This window comes from Momordica charantia (assembly GCF_013281855.1).
Source record: "Momordica charantia cultivar OHB3-1 chromosome 1 unlocalized genomic scaffold, Mcharantia_2.0 BLBB01000001.1, whole genome shotgun sequence".
NCBI lineage: Eukaryota > Viridiplantae > Streptophyta > Magnoliopsida > Cucurbitales > Cucurbitaceae > Momordica > Momordica charantia.
This window is the reverse complement of record NW_028275157.1, coordinates 16612658-16623283: the sequence shown is the minus strand read 5'-3', so window position 1 is coordinate 16623283 and position 10626 is coordinate 16612658. Positions and strand designations below refer to the sequence as shown.

The window sequence follows — 10626 nt, the reverse complement described above, 5'->3', positions numbered from 1 at the left end:
GTAGGATATGCATGGCTCTGAAATTTTTTTTATATATTTCACATGTTTAAACAGAACTCAAAAGGAAGGAGATTGCAAATTCGTTGAATTATTAGGAGGGATTCTTCCTTTTCCACTTTGTTTAAATGCAGATCTATTGGCATAATATATAGTAGACCTTATCAGTTCCTATAAATATTCAACTTTTTCAGATCTTATCCATGGCTATTTTCAAAATCAAAAGGGGGTCTTGCTTGAAGTGACTATTTAAAATTTTAAATTAAGCACATTCAATAAATTGTTGACATATGTAGTTTGATGATATTGTATTTGTAAGATGATCTCAATCTAAAACTATATTTGTTTACAGAAATTATGTTTATTTCGTAATGCACATACAAGCATTGTATCTTTTTTCTTTGTAATGGTTCAAACTCGAACACTGGCATTTATCATTCGACAATGAGACAACCACCTAACAATTAATGGACACCTCAATTTACGTGTTTGAGGCCCTCTCTGTCAAGCTCGTCCAACCGAATCGAGCTATATGAACTCAAATCTACTCGGTTATTTGATGATATGACCACCTCAACACCTGACATGACCCTAATGTGACAACCATAGAAGGTGACACATTCAATTCAAGCAACAAAACAATATATATTTTGTAATGTATGTACAAAGTTTTCTTTCATATATAGTTTCATAATGGAGCTGTATGTTGGAACAGAACCACACTAATACACTATTTAACTTAGTCAACACTACTTGATCATTAGTATGCTAATACCCTTCCTAATCAAGGTCACAGAACTGGGCATGAACCGTGATAATGTCCACTACCCAACAGCATAATACCAGATCCGTGACACATTCTTCCTTCTATTCTACAGGCCATAAAATATATGGGGGAAAATAGTGATAATCCTTGGATTTGCATCTACCTATCTAAACTTGCTATGGATTGGTAATTTATGCGTCCAAGGAACAAAAACATGTTTTCTACACACTTTTTCTACATTACAGACATAGTTTGGCAGACAAAGTTTGTTAGTCTTACCATCTTCTTACCATGTATAGATAGGATTTTCGACCTGAGGAGGTAGGAGATGTAGGTCCTTACAGTGCTGTCTGTCATAGTCCCGTGTCCCAGGGATTGCTCCGGTACAAAGTCTGAGGAATTCGTTACCGGTGAGACAATAATGGGCAAATGCGAGACCGCCATCAACGACTTCGGTCAGGCTAGGTGTTGAGATTGACTTCCTGATTGCCCTCGCATCGGTGTTGTTTGATTCTAATTCTTTATCGCTGTTCAAGACTTTGTTAAGATCAGAATACTCCAGGAATCTCTGGGTGGCAGCCTCCCATGAGAGATTGTATCTTTCCTCGGGAGTAAGAGGGTGTGGTTCGTTTTCCAATGCCTCTTTCACTTTGGCAACAAAATCTTCGGATGACTTGTAAGTCAAACAGTTGGGAAAAGACCTGAAGAAGTCATTGGATGGATGATCTGCACATACTACAAATTTTCCCATGGCAAGAGCCTCGGCCGTGGCCGTACAGAGCACGTCACTAACGCTGGGGTTTATAAAGACTTTGTACCTTCAAGGAAAAAAATACTACTTTCAGAGGATGAATAAAATAAATTCAATTGTAGGAATTTATAGGGTTCTTTTTATCTGTGGGCATTCATTTAATTATTTAATTCACTGCAATAGAAGATTTCTTAATCAATGAAACATGTTTTTATCAGATCATATGCAGTCTGGGATTCTCGGAATTGCATCAAGTAGATGTGATTATTAGAAGTTTCCTCCACATCACATTTCTGAATCACTTAAAAGTAGAACAATGTAAAAACCTATTCTGCACAATAAACATATAAGCATTCAGAAATAGGGTCTTTTTAGAGTGATCTTACCCATGAAGTGAATCATCTGCATGGTCCCTGCCTCTCAAAAAGTTTACATTCAACTCTAACTTTTTAGCCGTACTCTGAACCTCATGGGCATCCTCTCCATTTCCAAACACGTCCAACTTGAACCCGCCAAGGTCATGCTTGTGCTTTGCCAGTAAATCTATCAACTCTCTGTATCCTTTTGCCCAAACCATTTTGCCTAAGAAATAAGCACCTTTTGAAAAAGCTATATTCCCAAGTTTCCTATCTTCATCAACTTTTTCTCCAATTTTTAAGAACTTTGGATTTACACCATGGACATTGCAAATAACAGACTTGGGAAGATCTTGTGTGGCAGCAGAAAGTCGAAGAACCTGGAAAAATGTGGACAAGGTCAATAATCGAAACTATAAGAACCCACAAGGATATAAGAGCAAGCCAATCATAAAAGAACACTTGGATGATATCCTTATATAGCAAACAAGTACATTCTAAATTAAAAAAAACTGATGTTATAAAGATGAGGAAGGAACAAAAACGATCAACATATCTCCCCTGTTAGACTAATACCTTGTGACAGTATGCTCGGATGACCCAATTGTTTATGTGTTTCACAAGGAACGCTTGGAGAGCACCATTCTTCTCCCGCTTGATGTATTCCAGGTAATTTGTATGGACGACACCAACAACATGGTTAAATTTATCAGTCCAACGCTTGCCATGATGGTACCAATTCAGGTGTTCTGGTTCTTCCAAGATTGCTATGTCAGCATCTTTGGAAGGAACAAACTGTGAGGTATCTCCAGCAGGTATGATACTACGCCTTTCTTTTGAGAACTATAAAACAAAGACTCATAAATCAGTCTAAGTTCAGTCCGTTAGCGAACAGAGTTTTTAACAATTCACAAGAAATTCACCTTTCCTGGATAGAATGAAATTTTGAAATCAGGTCTAAAGCCAATTCTTTCCTCGAGCCATTTACGAATGTAGCTCTCTTGCTCGTCTGGAGAACTGAAGGTGAGATGGTTAGGATAAACTAACTCCTGATCTGACATGGAAAGCCAAGGAACTAATAATGTCACGTTCTGTTTAGCAGATTGTGCTAGATATGCAGCTCTAAACAAGGGATTTACAGCTGTCCCTGTCATCCATGGAAGGCTAGCTGTCGTGACGATTGCAACATGCCTTTTACCATCTGATGGTACATGCTTTGAATGATCTGTCCAAAATCCACCATCATAGCAATGACCTGTACTTTGGAGGACACTGGCTACCCTTGAATCCAATTCATCATTTACGTTATCATTTTCTATGACAGAGGTTTCTCCTCTAGAGGTGCGCAATAGAAACTGATTCTTGCGTTTGTTACACAAGCTCTCTACTATCTTATCACAAACATCTGCAAGAATACTATCAGCAGGTTATGTAGAGTAAAAACAGAGAGAGAGGGAGAGCATGAACTACCATTTGTTTTATAAGAAAGTGAAACCATGTACATTACCCTTACCCCCAAATCCCCTCAATTCATCATAGATAAGTGAAAAGCACCACAAGACATGCTTGGGGTTTCAATATGCCAACATTTCAAAGATATTGCTCGACATGTTGGAATGTCAATGATATACAAAAGATGGGTAGGAAGAAATATCTTTCCCCATGCATAAATGCAGACTTCCTTTTTCCAAAATTATCATAAATATTCCAGTGATATTGCGATTTTTTCCATCAAATTAATGCATCCATCTTCATAAGTCAAAGCTACAGAAAACTCTTTAATGAATATTTTAAATATAGAATCTAAAGATATGAATAGAATCTTAAGTAATGTTAATTGTTTAATATATTCATAGACTATTCAGTTAACTAGACTTTGCAAAATTCTTCAAGCTTTATCAGATGGTATTGGTATAAAACCAATTTTCTGAAAGGATATTAACTATCCTTAGATTAGATGTTCAATCAATACAAGCTTATAAATTCTCAATTTTCTTTTTGTTTCTTAGATTAAGGAGTGGAATTAGTTTGCCGTGAGATCTATCATTTTATCTGTCATGATTATTGGTATTTCTCCAGATTTAGCTTGGGCATTAATACCAAAAAAACTTTACAAAGTATTAAAGTGCGTCCAGACATCTCAAAGGCTACAGTGGTAGCTAACTATAACAAGTTAATAAGTTTTTACCTGTTCTGATGCCAATTTGATCAAGGAAAGATCCAGATTGCCTAACCAAACATGCTAAAAGCTCCGGTACATCCAGTGGCAGTACCTCCTATATGCACAAAAATGACAACATTCATTAGCTTAATTATACTACAAAATAGAAATTTGAATCATGCTTCACCATGATTAAATGTTATCCTACTTCTAGGCAAGAGAAAGAAAAATAATATAACAATAAAGCGAAAGGTGAAGAGAATATGATGATGACAGCACAGACTACCTGAACCTACCAACCTTTGTGCTAAACTAGTATGCTCTTAGATCTAAGAAAATTCTACTGATCCTATAACTTTAACATTCCAAAATCAAATATGAGGCCAACCTTCGAGTCTTCAGGGTCCTTGCAAATTGATCTCTGCAAAAAACAGATGCAAAAAAATCATTATGGAAGGAACAAAAATTCCTAATTTCTTGATCATCATCAATAATGACAATGGAAGGGTAATTTGATAATATCGATCTAATAATCTTTTTATACAATCAACACATTCAGTACTATTACAATGAAGTCAAGAATAGTATGCTAATTCAAATGTTGTGAGGTCCTGGAAAATATCTGCAAGGAGAATAAACGAACAACACCAATAACTTATGGATCAGGAACTACTACCCAACAACCTACATGGTCTCATACCCATATTTGATGAATATCCTATCCACGCACGTATATACTATTTTCATGATGCAGGCGCACAATACATCCACAATAGTTGAAGATGTGGGTTAAGAACGCAGCAGTATATCCAAAGAAAGTTTCTTATCTAAAAAAAAGAACGCAGCAGTTCCAGAACAAAATAGAAGCCACACTTTGTATGTCCACTCAAAGGACATAATCCACCTTCTAATTATTCATTAACTGCCCTTGCAATAGCTTATAATCTGTTTTTCCTTTAATCATGAGTATCCTGGAAAACTTATGTGCCTTTTAACTAGTGTCAAATGGATAACCATATAATCCAAACATATTAGGCATCGAGAAAGGGTAGGGTATTTGCATAATATCCTAGATAGATGGTCTCTATTTGAATAAATGACTTCAAAGCTATTTTTCTTCACAACTTGTTCCTTTGTCACAAGTCTAACCCAGTTTACAATAGCTAACAACCTTAGGGTCCCAAGGAATACCAAGAAATTATGAATTCAGCCTCCTTCCTATAGATAAAACGAACTTTTAAACCCAATCCTTGTACTTTGATTTACATAACCAAAGACTGATATCCATACAACAAACTCATGATAATCAAAAACCGATATCATTATATATAGCAAGGAGTCCCTTTCCCCTTCCGTATTTTCTATTATTCATAAGATGGCACACATAAGTTGTTTATTATATCAGCAGAGTAGAAATGCATGAATCAATAAATAAAGACTGCAACTAATAAAAGATTAATCAAAGAAAAATATAGAAAACGACAAGATGTTAAAAGACATGGTAAATAAGATAAAAGAACGAGATCACACACCAAGCTCGACTTCACTTTCTCTACAAAGTCTCCGTTCTTAAAGCCTTCAAACATCTCAGCGGACGAACTCCGCTTCTCGAACTCCCTCAATCTCGTTTTCAAAGCTTGAATTGGCTCCCAATCCGTATTAGCATGCCCCTCCTCACCCTCATTCTCTCCTCTCGACTCTCCCCAAAACTCCCTAAACCTCACTCTATTCCATTTCCTCACCCCATGACCATCAATGACCCTATCCCCGTCTTCCACCTCGGACACAATTGCGTTCTTAATAGCAGACAAATCAATCCGAATCCTGGACCTGGGTTTCCATTTTTCGAGAACAGTCTTGCTAAAGTCTGGCGCTGAGTACACCCGACGAATCTCGGATATCTTGGGCTGCAATTTCTTCACAAACTCAATCTCAGCAGGGGGAGAGGAGGCCGACCCAATAGCGGGAACGGAGAAACTGGTGGCCGAGTTGAAGAAGTTCTCGATTTCCCGGTCGAAGGAGGTCGCCAAATTCTTGAAAGAGTTGGCGCGGTCCTTAATCAAGCGAAGATCTGCATCCGCCGAATCCCGAACCTCTCTCCAGCCCTTGGAAATAAATGAGAAGGCGCTGGAAGAGGAGGGAACAAGAGCATCACCCACCATTGCCGGCAAGCTTGGGAACCAATCAAAGACTGGTCAGAGGATGCATGAATGGAGAAGAAGGGCAGGGGAATGGAGAATCAGCGGTAAAGAGAAATTGGATTGGGGTTTTTCTGAAATTTTCCGGAAGCGTGTACAGAGGAGAGACGATGATGGGACTGGGACTGGGGACTGGGAGTCGCGTGGGAGAATGACGTGGCGAGGTGGGATTGGAGGGAGGGAGAGAAGAGAGAATCGTTAGGGTTTCGACGCAGAATATTCTGAAGAAATGTGGAGGATGGATAACAGATTGTGGGAGCATCCGTTCGTGGCTGAGGCGACGGTTGAGGATTTGCTTCCCAATATAATTGGCCGACACGAAACCAAACCAAACCCTCCTTTTTTTTAATTATTTTTCGCATTTTCTTTTCAAAATATGAGACAATTACTATTTAATTATTATTCCAGGTATTTTTATTATTGGTTAAAATTAATTATCAGTATGCAGCAATTGACATATATCTTCAATTAAAAATTTGTGTTGTACTCACAGAAAAATATTAATAGAGTTTCTAAAAAGGTTGTTATAATAAAAAAATAGTAAAAAATATATAAATTAACAATAAATATTTCACCCTTTCTAGTAAGTTAAAAATTACTAATATTAATATTCTTTAGTATAATAAGTAAGGGGATTTGAACTCATTACCTGGATACATGTAAAAGTCAATCTAACATATACTTAATACATGATTATAAGATTGTTTTTTAAATAGTTCAACTTTTCAAAATTTGTTTTGTGGGGATCTTTTTTTTTTTGGGCCTATTTCGATAGTGGTAATTACTATATACATGAGATTTTGGGTATTCTAGAAGAAATAACCATGAAGGTAAACTTAAAATTGTGATTCTAAGCGTTCTTTTAGACGTTAAATCTTAAATATTAATTTAGTTATCATCTTAGTTATTTCATTATAAATTAATATTTAATAATAAAAGTTTGAGTCAAGACACGAAGAACACGAGACTCAAAGTACCAAATCACTATTTTCAACATGTTGTGTGTGATACAGTACTCCCTATTACGTGTAAGAATAGAAAGCATTGCCACACTACAAGTTTTAATTCCATTAAATTTCATCTCTAATGTTATATAGTACTCACTATTTCTTGTAATAATAGAAAATTGTTGCCATACTACACGTTTGAATTTCATCAGAGACAAAAAAAAATTACAATATAATTTGTATATACCAATGAAGAAATAAATAAAAAATATGGAAAAGGGTTTCTCTACAATCGTTTGTTTTGGGTATAAAATGTCACGGGTTCAAATCCTATCATCCCTACCTATTACTTATCGTCTAAACAGTAACGAAGAATCAATTGAGATGCATAAAAATTGAACATACATATACCCAATCAATTTTTTTTATTTAATCTTCTGATATTCTATATGTTAATATATGTATGCAAGATATATTAGGGTTGCATTTAGTTTGATAATAAATCAATCTTAGTTCAGTTCGGTAAAACATGGGTCTATATTTTGTTTTTATTTTTATTTTTTTATATCTATGAGTGTCGTAATCAAGTTCACACAGGTCGACTAATATAATATAACATGAGTATAACCATAGATATCTAATATAACCAGTTCTATTTCCAGGGCAAAATCCGCATGAACATTTTATATTAAGAATACATTTGTGATTACATGTCAACGAAGAGAACTAATACCAAAAAGGCGGGAAAAAAAAAGGTCTTGCTATCGCTTCAAAAAGAATGCTACCTCTGCTTCCAGTCATTCAAGCCCATCATCAGTTCGTTTAGACAAGCAGAACAGCATTTATACAGCCATCATTCTCCGGATTATTGGTCACCTGAGCATATTTCCCTGAATAAACCACACAAAGTAATGTCAGTGGTTTTTTCCCATAGCATAAACTTCATCCCAAATGAAAAAATTAAGAACCATTATGTGAACTTTTAGATACTACAAAATAGGGAACGAAAATCTTTACCCCATACAACTTTTCCAGCAGGTGTGACCAAACCCAGTTCACTGACATTCACCTAATTAAAATGGAAGAAAATGAATAAGAGACCAACCAGAAACAGAATTGATTGAATAACTTTACGCACAGTGAGGAGGTTGAGAGCGTATGAGTAATATACCTCAATAATGGCTCCCTTGGTCATGACACCAAGAGAAGTATACATAGGACCATTTGGATTTTTCTTCACTCCGATAATTTCGAGATTGAAAGTGCATTTAAGTTCAGGGTGTGTTACATGTGCTTTTGTAAAACGAAGTCCTGTTGGGCGGATGAACCGCTCGTACTTGGGAGGTTTTCTTGTAAAACCTGCCCCAACAAATGTAGCTTTTGTGACCATCCTCTTCCATTGCTTTGCTGCAAAATGACATGGATTAATGAGTGAGATTCCATAGTTCATAAATGTATAACTTTTGAAGCACAACCACGGATAATTCTCAACAATAGCTACAGATAGAAGCCAAGTGTGTTGCGAGAAATAACAATCGGAGACAAATGTATGCAGATAAATAAATAAATCAGATATGTGAATACTTACTTTTCCTTTTACCAGTTCTGATCACTTTAAACATTTCATCCTCAGCAACAGGCCTGACCTAAATAAAGAAGCAAGATCAATTATGCATTATAAGCCCATAAGATAGTAACACTGTAACAGTGCAAGTACCACGAAAAATCCAACCAAAAGAAGAGGATGAACCCATATGGAAGATGGTATTTTCTTAAACTGAAGTTAAAGATACATAAGACAAAGCCATAATTATAAACAACCCTTACCTTGGGCAGGGGGACTTCCCATTTTCCAGCTTTTTCTTTCCTCTTTTGCTTAATGGTATTGCTAAGAACCTAATTTACAGTACACGGTTGTCAGAAACACAAATAGTAGTTGAAAAAAAGTAAAACTACATGCCTGAAGTTCAAAAGATTCCAATATTGCATACTTTGGCCCGAGCTGTGTTTTCACGATCCAATAGATAGGCAGGAAGAGCGCCTTCGTGAACATCATCATCAACCTTGCGTCTACTTGAAGACTCCTCATGCATAGCCAATCTGTTGCGATAAACCAACAACAATTATCTATCTAGTACCTACTCTAACTTCGTTCAAAACGCAATTAAGTAATTAATTTGTCAAAGCTCTAATCATATGTGTGGCACTTCATTTATCGAAACTATTACAACTCTAGTCCACTATAGCAAATACCAGATGCACCATAAAGTATGGACATGAGGATACAAATTACACCATAAAAGAACTATACACTAACAACCCGAACAGAATTTTAAAATAATCCACGCGCACAACCACACAAAACAAAAATAAAATAAAATAAAAATAAAAACTCACGTTTTCTTCATCAGAGCCTTCTCCGCATATCGTTTCTTCGCGAACATCTTGCCCTTAATACCCAGAGACTGTAACATTCGGGTTTGATCAGAAAGGGAACTACATAATTCAACCGAATTGAACAGCGCAAATAAAAAGAAAGTGACAGAATGAACCGAAACCAACCTTCTGGGCCATGGTAGATCGCTTGTGAACTTCACGAGCCTCCTTCTTGCGTTTTCGCTCGAAGTGGTCATGGCGGTAGCCATGTCGCTTCCTGTGAAGCTCAATGTAATCTCCCTGCGGCTGTTAAACCACAAACGAACGGCCAACAAGAATTAGAGTGCAAAATAACTGTAAACGAATAAAGATTAAAGTTTGTGAGTTGAGGAGCAAACCATTCTGAAGAAAGGAGAAGTTTACAATCGCCGGACGAATTGTTCGAAGAAGATAACCGTAGAGAGAAGAACGAAGGGCCTCTCAAAATAAAACCCCAACGGATTGAGGGGCGGTTCGGAGCGTGTTCCTTCGTTTGGAATGAGGAGGAAATTGGCTTTCCTAAACCCTAGGTTTGAATGGGGAAAGTTCGGCCCGACACCATAACCCGGCCCATGTTACAAACAAACGTTAACTCGGCCCACTGTTAATTTCCCTTTTCTTTTTTTTTTCCATTTACCGGTTTCATCCACTTATTCACTTTTTTTTATTGGTTAAACACAAGATGAAAAGGTGAAAGTTATAAATTCATAATTTTAAGATTGATCATACGATCTCCTTCTTCAAATAACTATTTAACATTAACAATTAACATGTATAATTATAACATCTAATATTTTATACAATTATCCAAATTTAAATTTTTTTTAATTCAACACCCTGTGGAGATGGAAATTCAAATTCAACTTGTTAAACTATATTTAAGTACGATTATAGAAGTTCAAGTTATGGAATAGAAGTAAATTACTCTGATTAAAGTTGAGTATTCAATTCTCCCCTTATTTGATAAATAAAACATTTTGACCGTTAAAGTGGTATTGGATATGTGATTTTTCATGGGATATGTGATTTTTCTAA

At 36.2% G+C, this 10626-nt stretch overlaps 2 protein-coding genes across 2 annotated transcripts; both read right to left on the bottom strand.

Annotated features, from left to right (window-relative positions):
- Nucleotides 1-622: 622 nt before the first annotated feature.
- Nucleotides 623-6495, bottom strand: DGD1 (UDP-Glycosyltransferase superfamily protein). Its single transcript, XM_022277148.2, has 7 exons — nucleotides 5564-6495; nucleotides 4420-4452; nucleotides 4059-4146; nucleotides 2794-3275; nucleotides 2447-2713; nucleotides 1901-2250; nucleotides 623-1581 (listed from the first exon to the last, which is right to left on the bottom strand). The coding sequence occupies exons 1-7, from the start codon at nucleotides 6191-6193 to the stop codon at nucleotides 1050-1052; spliced, it is 2382 nt and encodes a 793-aa protein (XP_022132840.1). The 5' UTR covers nucleotides 6194-6495; the 3' UTR covers nucleotides 623-1049.
- Nucleotides 6496-7784: 1289 nt separating this feature from the next.
- On the bottom strand, nucleotides 7785-10109 carry LOC111005259 (Ribosomal protein S8e family protein). The gene is made up of 9 exons (XM_022276697.2): nucleotides 9951-10109; nucleotides 9739-9858; nucleotides 9574-9641; nucleotides 9168-9276; nucleotides 9004-9072; nucleotides 8765-8822; nucleotides 8348-8583; nucleotides 8194-8245; nucleotides 7785-8066 (listed from the first exon to the last, which is right to left on the bottom strand). The coding sequence occupies exons 1-9, from the start codon at nucleotides 9951-9953 to the stop codon at nucleotides 7999-8001; spliced, it is 783 nt and encodes a 260-aa protein (XP_022132389.1). The 5' UTR covers nucleotides 9954-10109; the 3' UTR covers nucleotides 7785-7998.
- Between the last annotated feature and the right edge of the window lie 517 nt (nucleotides 10110-10626).

Coding starts and splice junctions, on each gene's coding strand:
- DGD1 (XM_022277148.2), bottom strand. CDS start 6,193: ATGGTGGGTGATGCTCTTGTTCCCTCCTCTTCCAGCGCCTTCTCATTT. Junction 3,276..4,058: donor TCAAATTGGCATCAGAACAG/GTAAAAACTTAT, acceptor GTATTCTTGCAG/ATGTTTGTGATAAGATAGTA. Junction 2,714..2,793: donor TTTCATTCTATCCAGGAAAG/GTGAATTTCTTG, acceptor TTTGTTTTATAG/TTCTCAAAAGAAAGGCGTAG.
- LOC111005259 (XM_022276697.2), bottom strand. Junction 9,073..9,167: donor AAAACACAGCTCGGGCCAAA/GTATGCAATATT, acceptor ACTGTAAATTAG/GTTCTTAGCAATACCATTAA. Junction 8,823..9,003: donor GGGAAGTCCCCCTGCCCAAG/GTAAGGGTTGTT, acceptor TTCTTTATTTAG/GTCAGGCCTGTTGCTGAGGA.